Source organism: Anolis sagrei, chromosome Y, assembly GCF_037176765.1.
Source record: "Anolis sagrei isolate rAnoSag1 chromosome Y, rAnoSag1.mat, whole genome shotgun sequence".
NCBI classification, from domain to species: domain Eukaryota; kingdom Metazoa; phylum Chordata; class Lepidosauria; order Squamata; family Dactyloidae; genus Anolis; species Anolis sagrei.
In genome coordinates this window covers 559,789-582,924 of record NC_090035.1, presented here as the reverse complement: position 1 = coordinate 582,924, position 23,136 = coordinate 559,789, and the positions used below count along the sequence as shown (strand labels likewise).

Sequence of the window (23,136 nt, the reverse complement as noted above, 5' to 3'; positions counted from 1 at the left end):
AATAACTACAACTTGTCAGGATTATTTAGTTATGCATGTGTGTTTTTCAATGTGCTTCTATGTATTTCAAGATGGATTCTATTCTGTTCAATTGTGTATTAGAAAATACTGTGCTGAGGCAGTGAAGATGTAACCTTGACAGAAATGAGATAACGTGTTCTCTGGCTGGGAAGAAGAGGGAGGAACTGGTCTCAGCCAGAAGTCAGATAAGCAGATGTTCAGAGACTGTTGTTTTTGCCTAGGAGTTCCTGTCTGTAGCTTGCTGTGAATAGACGTGTGTAGATCTACTTAGTAAAACGTAGTTTTCTATTGTAACTGAAAGCTTGCAGAGTCCTTATTTTGAACTCAGTGTCTGCTGATCTAGCAATCCTTCCGCTGGCAAACGTCAATACCCTGACACAACTCGCATATGTCAAGGTCTATTTTCCCCCAAGAGCGCCTCAAGAGCGCCCCTGGGCAACATCAACTCTACCGCGAATGCTTACTTTGCGTAAGGGTTGAGCCGCCCCTGGCCACACTTCCAAAAGGCTATGGAGATTCCAGATTTCCCAAAAGGTTATGATTTCTGAAAGGTCATGCTTCTCCAAAACAATCACAATTTTATTCTTCGGAGAGAAACACTGGCATTCGGAGGCTCTTACTCAGCTGAGATAACTGTTCCTCGTGCAAAGGCGTCCCCCCCCCCCCCCCGTTGCTTCCCTGCAAATCCCTGGAAAGCGAGCCGAGCAAGGCAATATTCTTCCTTCCCGTCCCATCATAATCACCCCAGTCTCAGCTTTCACCACAGTTTCACCTTCATCCTTCTTCCATTCATCATGTAAATTTAATTTCCTAGCAGGTATTTAATCACTCACTATCTGATATAAAGGGGGGGGGGGGAGTAATTACTGTCGAGTAGCTCCATTGCTGGGTTGGTAATTTTTGTCATTCTCTGCCTATTTCAGCAATTTGATAACAAGGATGTGCAGGGAGGATTCCAACACAAACGTACGAACGAACGGACGAACGAACGCACTCCAAAGTAGCCAGCACTTGTTGTAAATAAATAGTAGTCAGTCCAAAAAGTATTAAGTTTCTTGTTGATCTTCTTTCTCTCTCCCATCCACTCTCATCTTAAGTAGAGATAGGAAAAAAATAGCTTTGGAAACGAAATGGGGGGAAAAACCTCTTTTCCCTCCAATTTTTCCATTGTTTTTTCCCCGTTTTGTTTCCAAAGCTATTTTTTCCACCAGGAAAAAAATTGAAAAGCGTGTAGAATATGTTCTTTATTGCAATGATTTAGTAATATATTGATGGCATGGTATTCATTCAAACTACAGAACATGAAGGCCTGAATGAAAAAATATTTTTCTGAGTTTTCATTTTTTTTTCAGTTTTTCAGGAAAAAAATGGCTTCGGAAAAAACATTTTTTCCCCGTTTTTCTATTTTTTTTGGGGGGGGGGGGCTAATAGCAAAAATTCAATGCCAACATACAGTACACAAAGAAATAATAATAATAATAATAATAATTAATTCAATGCCCAAAGCTAACTCCTCTCGTAGTTTTTTTTAAAGTTGTTTATAAACACTTTGAAAATTTCCCAAAAATCTGTGGATAAGTGAAACACTCTGAAATTTGGTGGGCTAACAGTGGTAAATGTGTTCTACCATTGTAGCAAATTTCACTCCGATAGCTTTAAAAATGAGGGAGAAAACAGCCCCTGAATTTTCCCCAATTATAGTAACTGAATTATGCGCATGTGCAATTACTATAATGAAATAGTAATGGAATTTCGTTACTCAAGTTATAGTAAAAAAAATTCACTAACTATACTTTAGAAAAATTTTAGAAACGCAATGCCAGCGCCCTCCAGTTATGTAATGACTTTTGAACCATTTGTAATGGATTGTACATGCCTGTTTGAATACAAAGGAATGTAAAAGAGAGAGAGCGGGAAAGCTCTGAGCTTCACTCACCTGCAGGAGGGGTGTGTGGACGTGGGAGACCACCTGGGGGAGCCTCCGCCACTCGCGGATGGCCAACCCGCTGGCCATCTCCACCAGGCGCTCAATGAAGTTCAGCTGCTGCTCCTCCGGGTGGCAGATGGCCAGGAAGCCCCGGTACATGTTCACCTTCCACGCCATCTCCTTCGGGCAGCTCAGCTCCACCTCGAGAAGCAAAACAGAAGGCAGGAATGAGTCCGGATCACACTTTGGTTTTGTTGCGCTCTAGCACTGACACACCTTGTCACCCAACACCACACCAGGGTCCAGGACTACTCTCTAAAAATGTTTATTAACAAAAGCAGGTAGAAAATGGGCATTTCCAAAAGGGTCAGTGGAATAGAATTTGTCTACTTTTCACTCCTTTCGTTCTCAGACCAAATCTAGTTTTCTGAGAAAACTCCCCATTGGCCCAAGGCCTTTTCACAAGCAAACTGGAACTTTCTGTTGCCTTAGCATAAGCAAACAAGCACAGGAATCCCAAAACACCTAATTTAAGGTTGTCCAGGTGCCAATGAGATCATGCCAAACACCCCGAGCCTTCAAGGTTTTATCTCTGATTCTTTAAGAATTTCTTCTTCTTCCTCCTCCTCCTCTTCTTCTTCTTCTTATTATTACTACTATTATTATTATTTACAACATTTATTATTTATTTACAACATCTCGTTTGTCTATTTTTCACTCCTTCCGTTCTCAGACCTAATCTAGTTTCCTGAGAAAACTCCCCATTGGCCCAAGGCCTTTTCACAAGCGAACTGGAACTTTCTGTTGCTTTAGCACAAGCAAACCAGCACAGGAATCCTAAACCACCTAATTTAATCTCGTCCAGGTGCCAATGAGATCATGCCAAACACCCCGAGCCTTCAAGGTTTTATCTCTGATTCTTTAAGAATTTATTATTATTATTTATTTAAAACATCTCGTTCGTCTATTTTTCACTCCTTCCTTTCTCAGACCTAATCTAGTTTCCTGAGAAAACTCCCCATCGGCCCAAGGTCTTTTCACAAGTGAACTGGAACTTCCACTTTCTGTTGCTATAGCACAAGCAAACGAGCACAGGAATCCCAAACATCGGTCTCATCTGCCTGAAATTCTCTCTGATCACTACCAGACTCCTAAACTGGAAACCCATCCATTCCCTCATCCTCTGAAACATGAGAACAATCCTCTGCCGCTTGCTGAGCTGCAAGAGCTTTCTTGACCATTTCAAAGAAGAGACTGACAACTTGCAGACTGAATATGAGGCCGAAACTTGTGTTATGTAGATCATTCCCACTTGCCTCCAACAGACAAGAATTCTTTCTCCCACTCTGGCCTTAATTCCACAGATATATAAACCCCACTTGTCTAGTTTCCAACAGACCCCTCAACCTCTGAGGATGCCTGCCATAGATGTGGGCGAAATGTCAGGAGAGAATGCCGTAGATACAGGTGAAATGTCAGGAGAGAATGCTGCCGGAACATGACCATACAGCCCAGAAAACTCACAGCAACCCAGTGATTCCGGCCATGAAAGCCTTCAATAACAACATAGTATTATTATTATTGTTATTGTTATTATTGACACAAAGACACAGTATGTCACAACAAATGGGATCTCTATGCTGGATTTCGTATCACAAAATCACAAGTCGAACGCTTCCCAAGTGTCTAGGACTGTGTGATGTATTTTCGAGTGATGCGCACAGATCCAAGTCAGGTGGCCTTTTGCAGTTGACAGATTGTGATTTTGTCTTTTGGCACGGCACCCAAGTGTGCCAATGACCACTGGGACACCTGTTGTTGTTGTTGATATTATTATTATTATTATTATTATTATTACTATTATTATTATTATTATTATTATTATTTTACTGACACAAAAACACAGTATGTCACAGCAAATGAGATCTCTATACTGAATTTTGTATTATTATTATTATCATTATTATTATTATTATTATTATTATTATTATTATTATTATTACCCACGTAGTTAAAAACATTTTGAAGAGATGGCAGTGTTCCTAACTGTGATATAAGGCCATGGGAATGCAGCAATTAACCACGATTAGCATTAACAATGGCAACCAAGACAGACCCTCACAACCTCTGAGGAAGCCTAGTATAGATGTAGGAGAAACGTCAGGAGAGAATGCTTCTAGAACATGGCCAGACAGCCTGAAAAACCTACAACAACCCAGTGATTCCAGCCATGGAAGCCTTCGAGAAGACATCAAGACAGACCCTGGTTTGCTGATATGAAAGACATCCAGGGTTGTAAACAAACCCCAAGTTCAAAGATTTTCCAACGAAACAAACCACGGATTTTGTGTTTAAGCCAAGCCCAATGTGTATATATATACGCACACACATACGCACCAGCACAAGAAACATAGACATCTAATCCCATTGTTTGTCTCCCTGTCGAGATCCATTACTGGCACACCAAGATACCTTAATACAAGCGTTGTAATTCGCGCGCCTTGCAAACGTTATTTAATACACATCTTCGGAATCCATAATGTAAAAGCCAGCCGTCCGTGACCCGCCACGTTTGCCACTTAATGGATTTAAAAGCGCACCAGCCATCTTGGTGGAGGAAGCCTGGCCAAGGCGACAAAGGGATGGAAAATATGTCATCGTAACTGACTTCACAACTAAACACGTCGGAGCGAGGAGTGGATTGAACGCTGGTCTGGGCAGCAGGACGAAGGACGTTCCCCGAGAAACAGAAGAAGAACCATTAAGAACCATTCAGAAGATGGGTTTCCGGAAGCCACTGAAGGGGCCAAATCCACCCCTCTATCACCTTTTGGTCTTCAGAAGATCTACAGATGATCCCAGCAACTACAATTCCCGAATGTCAAGATCTGTTTCTCCCAAACTCCATCTGTGTTCATAATTGGGCATATGGTATATTTGTGCCAAGTTTGGTCCAGATCCATCATTGTTTGAGTCCACAATGCTCTCTAGATGTAGGTGAACTACAACTCCAAAACTCAAGGTCAATGCCCACCAAACCCTTCTAGTGTTTTCCGTTGGTCAGGGGAGTCCTGTGTGCCAAGTTTGGCTCAATTCCATCGTTGGGGGAGTCCAGAATGCTCTTTGATTGTAGGTGAACTATAGGTTGCTCACCTGTAACCATGGTTTCCTGAGTAGTCACCTGTGAATTCGCACATGTGATATCTCAGCGCTGAGATATCACATGTGCGATTCACAGGGACTACGACAGGAAACTATAAATCCCAGCAACTACAACTCCCTAATGACAAAATCATAATTTTTTGAGTGATGGTCACTCCTTGTGTTGTGAGACGTTTTGTTGCCAAATTTGGTGTGATTTCGTTCATTGGTTTGTTTGTTTTTAAGGTACTCATGACGCACAGAGCATTTTTATAGATATAGATATATAAACACACACACACACACACACTTTTGTATAATTGGCAAAAGCTCTTGAGGTCAAGAGAGCTCTGCCCGTTTCATGTTGTCGACAGTCTTGAAGGACACTCTGGGATTAGAAATAAAAGCTTGATTAATCATAGGACTGACTTAAGGCGCGATATCTTTCTCATTCAGCTGTGAAAGAAGCCATTGAAATAAACATGGCTTGATGAGAAAGATTGGGAAGGCGGCCTTTTATCTTGAAAGGGTTGCTTAGTTCCTCTATTGGCTGCTGAGAAATGGAAAGATGGACAATTCCTAGGAGTCAAAGCAGGACAGGTGAACAGTTCTCGGTTTTTGGAACAGCCGGTAGGCCGTTCGGAATTTGGGAGTTAAAGTCCAAAAAACACCTGGAGAGACCAAGTTGTCTCATACCTGGTCTAGGTCAAGACGCTCGGAACTGCAGAGACAGAGCATGCAGAGGCTTAAAGATAAGGTGAGGAAATGCAGGTGCATGATAAATGATGTTATGAGAGGGATGGAGGCCTTTTAAAGCGGTTCCTGCTGGTACCATCCTTTGTGAGAGCAACGTATTCAAGTGAACGGTTTTCGGTTTTTGGAACAGCTGGTAGGCTGTTAGGAATTGTGGGAGTTAAAGTCCAAAACACCTGGAGAGCCCAAGTTGGCCCATGCCTGGTCTAGGTCAATATCTCTCTTGAATTGGACACAATATTCCAGGTAAAGTGGTCTAACCAAAGTGGAATAGAGGGGTAGCATGACTTCCCTAGATCTAGACACGATGCTCCTCTTGATGCAGGCCAAAATCCCATTGGCTTTTTTTGCCGCCACATCACATTCCTGGCTCATGTTTAACTTCCTCCCCACGAGGACTCCAAGATCTTTTCCACACGTACTGCTCTCGAGCCAGGCTTCATCGTCCCCCATTCTGTATCTTTGCATTTCGTTTTTCCTGCCAAAGTGGAGTGTCTTGCATTTGTCCCTGTTGAACTTCATTGTGTTAGTTTTGGCCCATCATCTCTCTAATCTGTCAAGATCCCTTTGAGTCCTGCTCCTGTCCTCTGGAGTCTTGGCTCTCCCTCCCAGTTTGGTCCCGTCTGCAAACTTGATGATCCTGCCCTTCTAGCCCTTCATCTCAGTCGTTAATAAAGGACTTATATCCTACCTTGCCCATGCCCAGCATTATTTTTTAAAATTTCAATTTTACATTTGGCCCAGCCGTAAGTTTTTAATTGCTTGTTGTGTTACTGTATTGGTTATTTTATTTCTGTTTATGAGATATATTTTAACTGTTTTGTATTTTTTTTTTTTTTGCTATTGCTTTATTATGGATGTATTGTGGGCGCGGCCTCATGTAAGCCGCACCGAGTCCCTTGGGGAGATGGTAGCAGGGTATAAATAAATTTATTATTATTATTATTAGTAGTAGTAGTAGTAGTATTTTCTGGGCTGTATGGCCATGTTCCAGAAGCATTCTCTCCTAACGTTTCACCCTAGCCTGGCCCCCCAACCATCTGAGTGACGGCAAACCAGCCCTTGGCTTAAAAAGCTTGAGAACCTCTGCACGAAAATATGCAAAATGGACCTAAGTCAACGTGATTGGGCCAAATGGAAAATGCGACTCCTTTTCGGCCTTCACAGAATCCCCCAAAGCGAAGGCTCTAAACCTCTTCCTATTGTTCCAAGTGCCGAGGTGACTGTGGCGTCTTTCTCTACCCTTCGTTGCCTTCCTCTTTTTCCTCTCCTCAGCTGGAAAAAGTTCCCCAGACAACAAGACAAGAGAGATTAGTCATTTGTCCGCATTACGTGTGCAAATGCTCCATCAGCGTTCTTTCCCCTTGAAGAAATCGCCGTGACAAAGAGAACAACGCCTCAATGGCCAGAGAAGCCAGATGCTCGCGCCATCGCAAGGGAGTCGAGACGAGCGACAGGGCTTTGAACAGCTGGATTCTGAACGACTGGGAAGGGAACAGGGACTCCCATAGAGACAAGGAAGCGGGGAGCACTCACCTGCACCAGGGCTTCCTTCACGGCCGTCCAGTTGGAGACACGCCAAGCACACTCCAGGACCAGGTAGGGGTTGATGTGGCCCTTCGACTGCCCGTACTCGGTCAGCGCTTCCCACTGGTTCAACTCTTTGGAGCACCTTGGAAACAGAAAGGCAGCAGCTGGTTAATGAAGAGCCATTTTAAAGTAGCTCTCTATCTATATCAGACAAGGGCCAACTTGGGCCCTCCAGGTGTTTTGGACTTCAACTCTCACAATTCCTAATAACCGTAAGGCAAGGAAAAGCAGGCGCGTGATAAATGATGTTATGGGAGGGAATGAGGCCTTGGAAACAGAAAGGCAGCAGCTGGTTAATGAAGAGCCATTTTAAAGTAGCTCTCTATCTATATCAGACAAGGGCCAACTTGGGCCCTCCGGTAGGCTGTTAGGAATTGTGGGAGTTGAAGTCCAAAACACCCGGAGGGCCCAAGTTGGCCCATGCCTGGTCTAGGTCAAGAGACTTGAAATTCCAGAGACAAAGAATGCAGAGGCTTAAAGATAAGGCGAGGTTTAAAGATAAGGCAAGGAAAAGCAGGTGCGTGATAAATGATGTTATGGGAAGGAATGAGGCCTTGGAAGCAGAAAGGCAGAAGCTGGTTAATGAAGAGCCATTTTAAAGTAGCTAGCTATATCAGGCAAGGGCCAGCTTGGGCCCTCCAGGTGTTTTGGACTTCAACTCTCACAATTCCTAATAACCGTAAGGCAAGGAAAAGCAGGCGCGTGATAAATGATGTTATGGGAAGGAATGGGGCCTTGGAAACAGAAAGGCAGCAGCTGGTTAATGAAGAGCCATTTTAAAGTAGCTATCTATCTATATCAGGCATGGGCCAACTTGGGTCCTCCAGGTGTTTTGGACTTCAACTCTCACAATTCTTAACAGCCGGTAGGAATTGTGGGAGTTAAAGTCCAAAAGACCTGGAGGGCCCAAGTTGATCCATGCCTGGTCTAGGTCAAGGCGCTTGGAATTGCAGAGACAGAACATGCAGAGGCTTAAAGATAAGGCAGGTGCATGATAAATGATGTTATGGGAGGGAATGATGCCTTGGAAACAGAAAGGCAGCAGCTGGTTAATGAAGAGCAATTTTAAAGTAGCTATCTATCTATCTATATCAGGCATGGGCCAACTTGGGCCCTCCAGGTGTTTTGGACTTCAACTCTCACAATTCCTAACAGCCGGTAGGCTGTTAGGAATTGTGGGAGTTGAAGTCCAAAACACCTGGAGGGCCCAAGTTGGCCCATGCCTGGTCTAGGTCAAGGCACTTGAAATTCCAGAGACAAAGAATGCAGAGGCTTAAAGATAAGGCGAGGTTTAAAGATAAGGCAAGGAAAAGCAGGTGCATGATAAATGATGTTATGGGAGGGAATGATGCCTTGGAAACAGAAAGGCAGCAGCTGGTTAATGAAGAGCAATTTTAAAGTAGCTATCTATCTATCTATATCAGGCATGGGCCAACTTGGGCCCTCCAGGTGTTTTGGACTTCAACTCTCACAATTCCTAACAGCCGGTAGGCTGTTAGGAATTGTGGGAGTTGAAGTCCAAAACACCTGGAGGGCCCAAGTTGGCCCATGCCTGGTCTAGGTCAAGGCACTTGAAATTCCAGAGACAAAGAATGCAGAGGCTTAAAGATAAGGCGAGGTTTAAAGATAAGGCAAGGAAAAGCAGGTGCATGATAAATGATGTTATGGGAGGGAATGATGCCTTGGAAACAGAAAGGCAGCAGCTGGTTAATGAAGAGCAATTTTAAAGTAGCTATCTATCTATCTATATCAGGCATGGGCCAACTTGGGCCCTCCAGGTGTTTTGGACTTCAACTCTCACAATTCCTAACAGCCGGTAGGCTGTTAGGAATTGTGGGAGTTGAAGTCCAAAACACCTGGAGGGCCCAAGTTGGCCCATGCCTGGTCTAGGTCAAGGCAGTTAGAATTGCAGAGACAGAGCATGCAGAGGCTTAAAGATAAGGTGAGGTTTAAAATAAGGTGAGGTTTAAAATAAAATAAAATCTTGTAGTTTGAAGCCATTGTTCCGCGTCCTAGTCTCCAAGGAAGCAGAAAACAAGCTTGCTCCCTCCTCCCTGTGGCTTCCTCTCACATGTATAAATATGTGAGAGGAAGCCACAGGGAGGAGGGAGCAAGCTTGTTTTCTGCTTCCTTGGAGACTAGGACGCGGAACAATGGCTTCAAACTACAAGAGAGGAGATTCCACCTGAACATGAGGAAGAACTTCCTGACTGTGAGAGCCGTTCAGCAGTGGAACTCTCTGCCCCGGAGTGTGGTGGAGGCTCCTTCTTTGGAAGCTTTTAAACAGAGGCTGGATGGCCATTTGTCAGGGGTGATTTGAATGCAATATTCCTGCTTCTTGGCAGAATGGGGTTGGACTGGATGGCCCATGAGGTCTCTTCCAACTCTTGGATTCTAGGATTCTATGATTCTATGAGGAAAAGCAGGTGCATGATAAATGATATTATGGGAGGGACGGGGCCTTTTAAAGTGGTTCCTGCTGGTACCACCCTTTGTGAGAGCAACGTATTCAGGTGAACAGCTCTCAGTTTTTGGAATAGCCGGTAGGCTGTAGGAATTGTCCAAAACACCTGGAGCCCCCAAGTTGGCCCATGCCTGGTCTAGGTCAAGAGACTTGAAATTGCAGAGACAGAGCATTCAGAGGCTTAAAGATAAGGCGAGGTTTAAAGATAAGGCAAGGAAAAGCAGGTGTTAGATAAATGATGTTATGAGAGGGATTGAGGCCTTTTAAAGTGGTTCCTGCTGGTACCATCCTTTGTGAGAGCAACGTATTCAGGTGAACAGCTCTCGGTTTTTGGAACAGTCAGGAGGCTGTTAGGAATTGTGGGAGTTAAAGTCCAAAACACCTGGAGCGCCCAAAGGCCCAAGCCTGATCTATTTATCTATCTATCTATCTATCTATCTATCTATCTATCTATCTATCTATCTATCTTGTTGCAGCTGAGTCTACTGGCAGTGTTACAAACTGATAGTAGCAGAGGAGGGAAGAGAGGTGCTCAGGTGTTGGATGAAGAACAACAAAGAAAGAGAATCAGGGAAATATTCATGTCACCTACAGATGAAGACTCTTTCGAAGGCTGCTCAGAAAGTGAAATGGAGGAGGAGGGAGATGGGAGTGTGCATGCAACCGACATCCAGTGATACTTTTGAAGGATTTTCTGGGGATTGGCAGTCTGGTGTTACCAGGGAATCATGGGGAGACCTAAGTCTTGATAAGAAGTGGAAGAGTTGGAGAGATGGGTGTTGGCGCTCAGCTGTAATGGGTAAGGCAGCTGACAGCGATGGGGAAAGGGCGGAGGGCAACTCATCAACGGATGAGGAGTTGTAGGATAAATGAAGGCACTGAAAGTTTGGAACTTTGTAGTAGGCAAAGTGTTGGATTCATGCCTTGGCTTCTGTCGCTGCCGTTTCTTTTGTTGGGCTTGGGTCCTGGAACTGCAGGTTGCTGTTTCCTCCGTGTATTGACTGGCTTGGATTCTCATAAGTGTGGATTTCCCCTTCTCTTCGACCTTGCATTGCTTTGACAACAATGCTGCCTTTTGGACTCTGAATGCTTCTGGATTTTCCTCGACCTTGGACTGCTTTTGGACAACGGCTTTTCTTCACAGCTCTTTGTTTGTTTGCCAACTTTGAACTGTGTGATTTTGGGGCGTTTTGCTTGAACTTTTGTTTATCCCAGATTATATGTCAGTTTAATCCGGATTATTTTCCAAGTTAAGTTATTCAGCTGCAAACTGCTACAGACTTTAAGTTTTGACCAGAGGCACTGAAGTAAGTGTCTCTGAGTCCTTTTGTTGCCTTAATAAACTGTTGTTGTGAGTTTACCCCTGTGTTTGGCTCTTTAAGGGCGTCTGGGTTCCGACATATCTAATAATCATCTCCCACCCAAATTTTATTTCTAAAATTTATACACTTCCTAAAACCTTATCAGGGAAAAATATACATCCAACACAGGTTCAAGATGAACTAAAAAGCATTTTGGGGGGACAAAGGTTTAAACCCCTTCGGCTCACAAACTGGCTCATGTTTAGTTTCACTTGAAAACTGGTATTTCGGACCCAGATTAAAATACGTTGCAGGTTTGCTCAACCAAAAGTTGCAAAAGCAAACCTGGAGGAAAGATCAGTTGGATTTCTCCACTCTGGGATATTTTCTTAATCATATTATTTTTTTCAAGACACGAAAGAGGCCTTGTTTTCTTCCGCTTGAGTCATCCATTCATTCGGCAGCGCATCAGGCGAACCAACGTACCGAATCCAGTGGTCTTCCCAAAGTTGATACTCGGGGAAAATGGCTGGGGAAGCGTTGTTTCTGTCGTGCTCCTTCTTGGCTTTCTCCATCGCTTTTTCGTACGTCTCCTGAGCCTGGAGGAAATGGAAGAACGGTTATTTTCCTCAGACACTCTGAGTTAGAACTGGTCATTTTCAAAGGCTTGTTGAAACCACTAAGTCTTCAAGCTCTTACGAAAGGAGGGGAGGGATAGGGCCTGTCTTATTTCCTTTGGAAGGGCATTCCAGAGGCGGGGGGCCACCACCAAGAAGGTCCTCTTTCTCGTACCCACCAACCGCGCTTGAGACAGTAGTGGGACCGAGAGGGGGGCCACCCCGGATGATCTTAGAGCTCGTGCCAGTTCATAGAAGGAGATGCGATCGCGGATATAGGCGGGGAGGGATAGGGCCTGTCTTATTTCCCTTGGAAGGGCGTTCCAGAGGTGGGAGGCCACCACTGAGAAGGCCCTCTCTCTCATCCCCGCCAACCGCGCTTGAGACGGTAGTGGGACCGAGAGGGGGGCCTCCCCGGAAGATCTTAGAGCTCGTGCCAGTTCATAGAAGGAGATGCGATCGCGGATATAGGCGGGGAGGGATAGGGCCTGTCTTATTTCCTTTGGAAGGGCGTTCCAGAGGCGGGTGGCCACCACCAAGAAGGTCCTCTTTCTCGTCCCCACCAACCGCGCTTGAGACGGTAGTGGGACTGAGAGGGGGGCCTCCCCGGAAGATCTTAGACCTCGTGCCAGTTCATAGAAGGAGATGCAATCGCGAAGATAGGCAGGGAGGGATAGGGCCTATCTTATTTCCCTTGGAAGGGCGTTCCAGAGGCGGCGGGGGGGGGGGGGCACCACTGAGAAGGCCCTCTCTCTCACCCCACCAACCGCACTTGAGACGGTAGTGGGACCGAGAGGGGGCATCCCCGGGAAATCTTAGAGCTCGTGCCAGTTCATAGAAGGAGATGCGATCGCGGAGATAGGCGGGGAGGGATGGGGCCTGTCTTATTTCCCTTGGAAGGGCATTCCAGAGGTGGGGGACCACCACCGAGAAGGCCCTCTCTCTCATCCCCATCAACCGCACTTGAGACGGTAGTGGGACCGAGTGGGGGGCCTCCCTGGAAGATCTTAGAGCTTGTGCCAGTTCATAGAAGGAGCTGCGATTGCAGAGATAGGCGGGGAGTGGGGGGGCACCACCAAGAAGGCCCTCTCTCTCATCCCCACCAACCGCACTTGAGACGGTAGTGGGACTGAGGGGGGCGGCTTCCCCGAAGATCTTAAAGTTCGCACCGGTTCATAGGAGGAGAGAATTAATGCTTTATGTACTGTTTTTAATTAAGGTTTTATGTATTTTAATGGTTGCTGTATTATTGTAATTGTTTATTTGTGGTGGCATTGAATCGCTGCCAAAATGTAAGCCGTCCTGAGTCCCCCTTCGGAGGTAGAAAAGAGACGGGGTAAAAATACTGGAAATAAATAAATAAATAAATAAGCAGTGGCTGGGTGGCCATCTGTCAGGGGTGCTTTGATTGTGCTTTCCCTGCACAGAAGAAAGAAGGGGGCTGGACTGGATGGCCTTTAGAGGTCCCTCCCAACTCTAGGCTGCTGCAATTCCCTCTTTGTAGGGCTGAGCGCACACTACCTGTTCGAAGAAGCCGTGCTGTTCGTAAGCGATGGCGGTCGCGGTCTCGGGGAATTTGCAGCGCTTCTGCCAGAGGCCGGCCCACATGTCCTCCTCTTGCAGCAGAGAGTACAGCTCGGCCAGCGAATCCAGGATCTCCTGGAAGAGAAGAAAGGGGAAACACTCAAGGAAGGAGAAAGGTTGGCAGGGAACGGGGGGCTTCCGGCCCATTCAGGAAGCAGGCATTTCCTGCAACAGAGGCATCGCACGGAAAGTCTCGCAACTGGCCAACAAGGCAGCCCAACACAACCTGCACCTGGAATATAGTTACAACAAAAACACAAAGCACCATAAGAAGCAGGGACTCGACTGAAATGAGAGTCAGGGCAAGTACAGGAAGAAGGGAGAACGCACAAACCGGAGATTATAGCCCATAGTATCTGAAAACGAGCCTCGTAAGCCAGAATAGGGGCATTTTTAAATATGTAACTCCAGCCATATATATAAGCTTGGGATTGCACAGGGAAGGGCAAAGAGTCATCTAATGGTAAATGGTAAAAACATGTTATATAACCAAGCAGATGTTGAGTTTCACCAAGTGTCTGCCAAGACCTGATAAAGATGTCCTTGGCAACTATATGATTTACATTCTTGTTCCGTGGCAATAGCAGAGTTGCGCAGCAGAAGCGTGCTGGGCCCATAACCGAATTGTCAGAGTTTGACTGTGCACAGCAGAAGGATTGCTAGATCAGCAGACACTGTGTTGCAAAATAAGGACTCTGCAGGCTTTGAGTTTCAAAAGAAACTAAGTTTACTAAGCACATTCAATAGACACGTCTTACTACAGCGAGCTACAATTCAGGAACTAGTCGAAACGAAAGTCTCTTCACATCTGCTTATCTCTTCTCTTCTTGCTGAGACTGGTTACTCCCCTTCTGTTCCCAGCAAGAGCAAACCTTATCTCACTTCTCTCAAGGTCACATAATCACAGCCTCATGGTGTGAACATTCTGCACAGCATTTCTAATACACAGTGGAATCCATCTTGGAAAATACATAGAAGCACATTTAAAACACATACATAACAATCCTCTTAAGCCAGAATAGGGGCATTTTGAAAAATGTAACTTCAGCCAATATATATATATATATAGCTGAAGTTACATTTTTTAAAAAGCCCCTATTCCAGCTTAAGAGGATTGTTTTCAGATAGCATGGGCTATAATCTCCAGTTTATATATATTATTTAAAATAATAATAATAATAATAATAATAATAATATATGTGTATATAATATTATATATATATATATATATATATATATATATATATATATATGGCTGAAGTTACATTTTTAAAATGCCCCTATTCTGGCTTAAGAGGATTGTTTTCAGATACTATGGGCTATAATCTCTGGTTTATATATATTATTTAAAATAATAATAATAAAAAATAAAAATTATAAATATTATATAAATAAAAAATAGCTATATATATAATCTTGGGATTGCATAGGGAAGGGTGAACACCCCTGTGGTGTGCCCTTAATATAAAATAATAAATCAAATAATATACAATATAATACTATATAACAATAGAATAATACTAATACTAATAATATAAAAGATTCCTGTCCCTTCCTATTGTCTCTCCCCTGTTCTTACAAATGTGAGTCATTTGTATGTTGGTTGTTTTTAATAACATATAATAATAATAATAATAATAATAATAGTAATATATAACATACCAGTAATATAAAGATAAATTAAAATAATATAATAAAATATATAATATTAATATATTATATAATATAATATAAATAGTAATATAATAAAGCTAATAATGTACAATATAATAATATGAAAATTAATAATGTTATCATGTTATTAATATAACAATAGAATAATACTAATACTAATACCAATAATATAAAAGATTCCTGTCCCTTCCTGTTGTCTCTTCCCCGTTCTTATCTGTGAGTCATTTGTATGTTGGATGTTTGTAATAATATATAATATATAATAATAATAATAATAAAAAAAAAACTAATATTATATAACATACCGGTAATATAAAGATAAATTAAAATAACATAATAACAATAATAATATATAATATTAATATAAAATATAATATAAATAAAATAGTAATATAATAAAGCTACAACATATTATAATAATTATGTACAATATAATAATATAATAATTATAATAATAATTATTATTATGTACAACATAATATAATAATATGAAAATTAATAATGTTATAATGTTATTAATATAATATATTGTATTTACATTTTACTTGTAAGCTGCTCTGAGTCCCCATTTAAAGGGAGGGATTTCTTAATATCCTCACAAAAACAACAATGCACAAAAGATGCACGAACGTGCATGGACCTGAGTCGGGAAAGGAGGCTTTAAAAGTGACAGGGAGGGCGCATGCATTGGTGACGCACGTTCCTGCGGAAGGAAGGGCGTACCTGCTGTGGCGGGGTGATGCTCTCCTGCTCGTAGAACTCGGCGGCGGTCTGCTTGGGCTTGATCTGGAGGCTGAGGCCCTTCTCGAAGGCCTGGTGCTCCAGCATGAGCGTGGAGCGGAACCAGAGGTTGTGGGTCTTGCCCAGGTACTTGAGCACGCAGGGCCGGATGGGGATGGGCGGCACGCACTGCGACAGGCCCTCCACAAAGCAGTTCAGCGCGCTCGGCTGGCAGTCCCGCTGCACCTGGTGGCTCCCGCTGCACAGGAAGGGGCTGATCTCCCCCGCCAGCGCCTGCCACCAAGGGGGAAGGAGGGTGAGAAAGGGCGGACACGGACATCACCTGCAAGGCACAGGCTGGCAGCAACACAGGATACACAGGTCCACTTTCTTTGTACTTGCAAACAATCATTCCTCAGATAGTCACATACAACACAGACACTCAGACTGAGTCACACAGGAGAGAGATGGATTCTTTCATCCTCCTTATTGAGCCACTGTAAGACTGTAGGTTTTCTATAGCAATATTAAATGATCACTCACAAGCCGGTTTTGCTTTGAAATGGATATATTGCTTGTATCTCTGCAGCAAAGAAAGACACTACTGACTTTTTCCCACCACCACTTCCTTTTATACACTTTTCCTGCCCATCTCCCCCCTCTTCTCAGTTTCCTTATTAGAGCTTGTTGCTTCACAAGTTCCAATACAAGGTTTCCAGTGGCCTCAAAATGTCACAAAAAATAGTCACATACAACACAGGCAGATACTCGGACTGAGTCACACAGGACAGAGAGAGATGGATTCTTTCATTCTCCTTATTTAGCCACTGTAAGACTGTAGGTTTTATATAGCAATATTAAATGATGGTTTTGCTTGGAAATGAATATATTGCTTGTATCTCTGCAGCAAAGAAAGACACTACTGACTTTTTCCCACCACGTCACTGAACCACTGAATTCTGGATAGCAAGTGTCCCAGGAGCAAGCAAAATACAACAGAGTCCTTTCACGGCAAACACACGTTTCAGCTCATCTATCATCAGAGTCCAACTGCCAGCATCTGACCTTATCTACACACTGCTTAGTAAACTCACAGGGTCAGGTTTTCATCCTAAATATCCATAGGCCATTGCAAAAGATATAAATGTACAATTCGGATATGCAGATCCACTTTCCTTGTTCTGGCAAACAATCCAAGTCATCAGATAGTCACATACAACACAGGCAGATACTCAGACTGAGTCACACAGGAGAGAGGGAGGTGGATTCTTTCATCCTCCTTACTGAGCCACCTGCTGACCAGTCATCAGTACGCGACGCTGGCTGATGCAAACCCTTTGCAATGACAACGGCTGATGCAAATTAGTCATCAGATAGTCACATACAACACAGGCAGAAACTCAGACTGAGTCACACAGGAGAGAGAGAGATGGATTCTTTCATCCTCCTTATTGAGCCACTGTAAGACTGTAGGTTTTCTATAGCAATATTAAATGATCACTCACAAGCCGGTTTTGCTTGGAAATGAATATATTGCTTGTATCTCTGCAGCAAAGAAAGACACTACTGACTTTTTCCCACCACGTCACTGAACCACTGAATTCTGGATAGCAAGTGTCCCAGGAGCAAGCAAAATACAACAGAGTCCTTTCACGGCAAACACACGTTTCAGCTCATCTATCAACATTCTTTCATCCTCCTTATTGAGCCACCTGCTGACCAGTCATCAGTAAGCGACACTGGCTGAAGCAAGCCTTTGGCAATGATAATGGCTGCTGCAATCCCTTTGCAATAACCCTCACATGGTTTTGACTCCGTCATTACCACACCCCCTTAGATATTGCATCATGATGTTCACATTCGTACCCAGCTGCTATCCATATTTCACATGTCCATCCAACAGCATTGTCTCTATGATCAATATTGTTATGTTACTGCTCAAGGAGATCCTTTGGTGTTGCTTTGTTTTGTGTGTTGTTTACAAAGATCCCACACTTACATGTTGCTGCCTATCGGACAAGATCTTCCACAGCCTGGAGAACAGCTGGATCCAGGTCTTCTCGGCTAGCGGGGTGGAGATGTGGCACAGCTGCACAAAGGCACTCAGCAGCGCACCCGTCTGCAAAGGAAGGAAGGAAGGAAGGAAGGAAGGAACCCGGTTAGGCACCCGAAATACCATCCCATTCACTCACATCTATCGCTCGCCTTCTTTGGCTAAATCACCTCTCCAAAATGCAAAATGTGTCTGAGATTCAAATAAAGTGGAGTGACATAATACGGCCATCTTAGTATTGAGTCAAAGCAATGTTGCAGGAGGTGCAGGGACGTGAAGTGATTTCTCATTTTCCAAATTGCGACCTCACTGAACCACTGAATTCTGGATAGCAAGTGTCCCAGGAGCAAGCAAAATACAACAGAGTCCTTTCACAGCAAACACACGCTTCAGACCATCTGTCAGCAGAGTCCAACTGGCAGCATTTGCCCTTATCTACACACTGCTTAGTAAACTCACAGGGTCAGGTTTTCAACCTAAATATCCAGAGATTTTAATCTTCACCGTTGCAATATATACAAATGTTTAATCAGGATATGCAGATCCACTTTCATCAGATAGTCACATACAATTTACCTGTCCCAACTGGCCCAATTTATCTGTCTGAATGCAATCATGGGGAGACCTAAGTCTTGACAAGTGGTGGAAGAGTTGGAGGGATGGGCCTTGGCGCTCAGCTGTGGAGGCTAAGCCAGCTGAGAGTGATGAGGACGGCGTGGAGGGCAGCTCATCATCCGATGATGAACTGTAAGATAAATGTAGGCACTGGAATGATAGAATTTGGCAGTAGGCAAGGTGTTGGTTTTGTGCCTTGGGTCTTGTCACTGCCGCTTTCCTGTTGGACTTGGGTCCTAGATCTGCAGGTTGCCGTTTTGCTTCATGTACCGACCAGCTTGGATTCTCCTAAGCGCAGATTTCCCCTCTCCTTGACTTCAGACTGCTTTTGATGACGACGCTGCCTCTTGGACGTTGGAACCTTCAACTGGGATTTCTTCAACTCTGGACTGCTTCTGGAAGACGGCTTTTCTTCACAGCTCTTTGTTTGTTTGTTCTCTTTCAACTGTGTGATTTTGGTGTGTTTTTGAAGAACTCTTGTTTAATCCGGGTTTTTTTTGCCAGTTTAATCCGGATTATTTATTTATTTATTTGCTTTATTTGTATACCGCAGTTTCTCAGCCCGTAGGCGACTCAACGCGGTTCACAACAAGAGCAAAAATTCAGTGCTAACAACATACACTATTTAAAAACAATTAACACCGTAGTATACTAAGTAATTAACATCAATAAACAACACATTAACATCTCGTAACTAGAATCATGATCCAACTCGTCATCTGTAATTCCGTTTTCCTATATTCATTATATTCACTGCACTGCTTCTCCGAACACCTCTTCAAATAGCCAGGTTTTCAGTTTTCTTCGAAACACCATTAACGAGGGGGCTGATCTAATGTCCATGGGAAGGGCGTTCCACAGCCGAGGGGCCACCACTGAGAAGGCCCTGTCCTTCGTCCCCGCCAGGATTAATTTCTGAGTTTGTTTTTCAAGCTAGAAATTGCTGCAAACTTTGAGTTTTGACCAGAGGCACTGAAGCAAATGTCTCTGAGTCCTTTTTTTACTTTGCTTTAATAAACCTTTCTTTTGGACATACTCCTGTGTTGGGCTCTTTAAGGCATCTGGGTCCTGACACAGGTGCTATCAATATTTCACATGTTCATCCAACAGCATTTTTGCTATGATTAGAAATGCTGTGCTATTTCTATCTAACAAGCAACAGGGGAAGCTGCTGCAGAAGATGCATCTGGAACCTCCATTTGAAGAATGTTGTCTCTCATTTCCTTGCATTGACTCTTGTGCACGTCACACTCTCTCAGACTCAAGGAAAACTACATACAAATCTCCTCTGAATAGATGTTGCCAAAAAAAAAAATCATAGAAAGCCATAACCCACCTTCACTTCTCGGAGGGAGTCCAGGAATTTGTCGTGCCGGTTGGTCAGCATGTGCAGCTGGTTGCCGATGTCCTTTTCGGAAAGCTCCTTGGTCTTGGGGGTGCTGGCCTGGTCCCCCGGAGCCAGCTCTATGTCGATCTCCACATCCTTCGGAGGAAAGGAGAGAAGCGACACAAGGGTTTGCAAAGCACCCACAAGGTATAGTATGCCTTTAGGTAAAGGTAAAGGTAGTCCCCTGACATTAAGTCCAGTCATGTCTGACTCTGGGGTGTGGTGCTCATCTCCATTTCTAAGCCGAAGAGCCAGCGTTGTCCGTAGACACCTCCAAGGTCATGTGGCCATAGGCATGACTGCATGGAGCGTCGTTATGCCTTTCGGTATACCTACAGCACCTAAAAGGTATGCCTTTAGGTATACCTAAAGCACCTAAAATGTTGAGGAGCATTATCCATGTGGCAGGTGGAGTCCTCAGGTTGGGATCTTCTGGTCTGCAGCAAGGCTTCCCAACCTCAGATTCTCCATCATAATAACACAACTCCCATCATCCCTGACCTATATACACTGACTGAGGAAGATGGGAACTTCATAATTAGGGGAAGCTCTGCTATGTAGATTATAGGGCAATGCCTTCTCAATGTTGTTGTCATTATTATTATCATCATCATTATTATTATGTTTATTTAGACTCAAAGCAGCTATGTATCTATTATTAGTATTCGAATGTATTATTATTATGATTATTATTATTATATTTATATATACCCCACTTGTTTGCTCAAGAAGCCTCCAAATGACGATGTATCTATTAATATATTATTATTATTATGTTTATTTAGACTCAAAGCAGCTATGCATCTATTATTAGTATTAGAATGTATTATTATTATGTTTATATTTATATATACCCCACTTTTTTGCTCAAGAAGCCTCCAAATGACTATGTATTTATTAGTACTACGTTATTATTATTATTATTATTATGTTTATTTAGACTCAAATCAGCTATGTATCTATTATTAGTGTTAGAATGCATTATTATTATTATGTTTATATTTATATATACCCCACTTGTTTGCTCAAGAAGCCTCCAAATGACTATTAATATTATAATTATAATTATATTTATATTTACATTTATTTATACCTTGCTTTTTCCATCCACAAAGGAGGCTCAGAGCTCATAGGAAAGGTAGATAAAGGCTTTCCCCAACATTAAGTCCAGTCGTGTCCAACTCTGGGACTAAGAGCCAGCGTTGTCCATAGACACCTCCAAGGCCATGAGGCCAGCATGACTACATGGAGCGCCGTTACCTTCCCACCAGAGCGCTACCTATTGATCTACTCACATTTGCATGTTTTCAAACTGCTAGGTTGACAGGAGCTGGGGCTAACAGCAGGAGCTCACCCCGCTGACCCTGCCGATCTGGAGGGCCAACGAGAACTGTTACCTCTTCCTTGGACTCGCTGTTTTCTCTCTCGCGGGGCTCCTGCTTGACGTGGGTCACCATAGCGAAGGCGGCCCGGTCGTGGCTGTCCGCAAGGTTGATGACGTTGGTGATGGACGGGAGCATGGCACCTTGGCAACTCGTCCCAATGGTTGTGTTCCGCTCGCAGACAGCCAGCAGAAGCTATTGATTTTTGGACAAAAAAAAACACCCTTGTTAGACCTATTTGCTTTCAAGACCAACACCTTGAGCCCCTTCTACCACCTTCTCCTCATTCCCAATGGGAATACACGCCCTCCCCAAGCAAAATCCTCTAGAACCTCAACTCTCAAAAGCCTCTTTTCATGGCCTTTCTTCCTCCCTCTTTTCTCCTGGAATACCACTGCCTCCCATTCTGGGCATCATAATCGAAGGGAGAGGTTGACTTTAAGATGGAATGTGTCTAGACAAAGAGGGCGATTTAAAGGATCCAGGGTCTGGCAAACAAGCCCTATGAGGAGCGGCTTAAAGAGCTGGGCATGTTTAGCCTGAAGAAGAGAAGGCTGAGAGGAGATATGATGAGGGCCATGTATAAATATGTGAGAGGAAGTCACAGGGAGGAGGAGGGAGCAAGCTTGTTTTCTGCTTCCCTGGACTACATCAAAGGAGATTGTCAGTGGCATCGGCCGCACAGCAAGGCAGGAAACGGATCGATCACAGCCACTTCAGGATACAAACTACTTTATTTTACAGCTATATACATTAGAAGCTACTTAACACTCAGCACATCGTAAACTGCTTCTACTACTGTCTGATCGTAACATGGTGAACACACGAAAAGCCTATTATCAGTACTAGTCCACACCTCCTGCATTCTAGAGTGACCTAGGACATATGACGCACAACATCCATTTGTTCTATACACTTGATTTATGACCTCTCTAGGAATGCCGTTCCCCCAATGGTTCAGTTAAGAAGAGAAGGCTGAGAGGAGATATGATAGCCATGTATAAATATGTGAGAGGAAGCCACAGGGAGGAGGGAGCAAGCTTGTTTTCTGCTTCCTTGGAGACTAGGACACAAGGGAACAATGGCTTCAAACTACAAGAAAGGAGATTCCATGAGAACATGAGGAAGAACTTCCTGACTGTGAGAGCCGTTCAGCAGTGGAACTCTCTGCCCCAGAGTGTGGTGGAGGCTCCTCCTTTGGGAGCTTTTAAGCAGAGGCTGGGTGGCCATCTGTCAGGGGTGATTTGAATGCAATATTCCTGCTTCTTGGCAAAATGGGATTGGACTGGATGATGGCCCAGGAGGTCTCTTCCCACTCTAGGATTCTAGGAGTCTATGATTCTATGTGTTTTGTGTGTGTATATATGAAAATATGTGTGTGTATATATTTGTGTATATATATGTGGTTTTGCACATGCGTTGTAATGTATTTTTTGGTTTTTTGGCTTTGGTGTTTTCTAGTGTTTTTATGAGTGATGGTCACACGCTGGACTGATTGGTGTCTTGTGCCCAAATTTGGCGTCAATTCGTCCAGTGATTTTTGACTTATGTTAGTCCCACAAACGAACATGACATTTTTATTTATATAGATATTATTATTATTATTATGAGAATAGCACAGGAGACAATATGGAACTGTCCCCTGCCCTCCCCCCTTCAATTTTGTCCACCTTTGACCCCTGACCCAATTGGGTCTTTGGACTGTAATACTAAAGCCGTGGCTGCTCAACTGCAACCGCATTTCTGCTTTGTAGAAAGTAGGCTATGGAATTGGAAATTTCCAAAAGTGGGGTGGGGGGGGGGGCTTTCCCAATGCCTGGCTTTACCTAGCGACCCCTCCTCTGGGATAATTTGCGCTTCAGTTTTGGAAAGGAAGGGGACGGCGGAGTTGCGGCTGCATCAAAGTA

General features: G+C 43.7%; 1 protein-coding gene across 2 annotated transcripts in view; it reads right to left on the bottom strand.

Moving 5' to 3' along the window:
- LOC137095543 (transformation/transcription domain-associated protein-like) overlaps nt 1–23,136 on the bottom strand; it is a 216,632-nt gene that overhangs the window by 53,475 nt on the left and 140,021 nt on the right. For both annotated transcript variants that reach the window (XM_067462324.1, XM_067462325.1), the window contains 8 exons: nt 21,245–21,424; nt 19,797–19,943; nt 17,792–17,911; nt 15,796–16,086; nt 13,336–13,473; nt 11,684–11,796; nt 7,379–7,514; nt 1,958–2,149 (listed from right to left, as the gene is read on the bottom strand). In XM_067462324.1, coding sequence (XP_067318425.1) covers nt 1,958–2,149; nt 7,379–7,514; nt 11,684–11,796; nt 13,336–13,473; nt 15,796–16,086; nt 17,792–17,911; nt 19,797–19,943; nt 21,245–21,424 — 1,317 coding nt within the window. The remainder of the gene's footprint in view (nt 1–1,957; nt 2,150–7,378; nt 7,515–11,683; nt 11,797–13,335; nt 13,474–15,795; nt 16,087–17,791; nt 17,912–19,796; nt 19,944–21,244; nt 21,425–23,136) is intronic.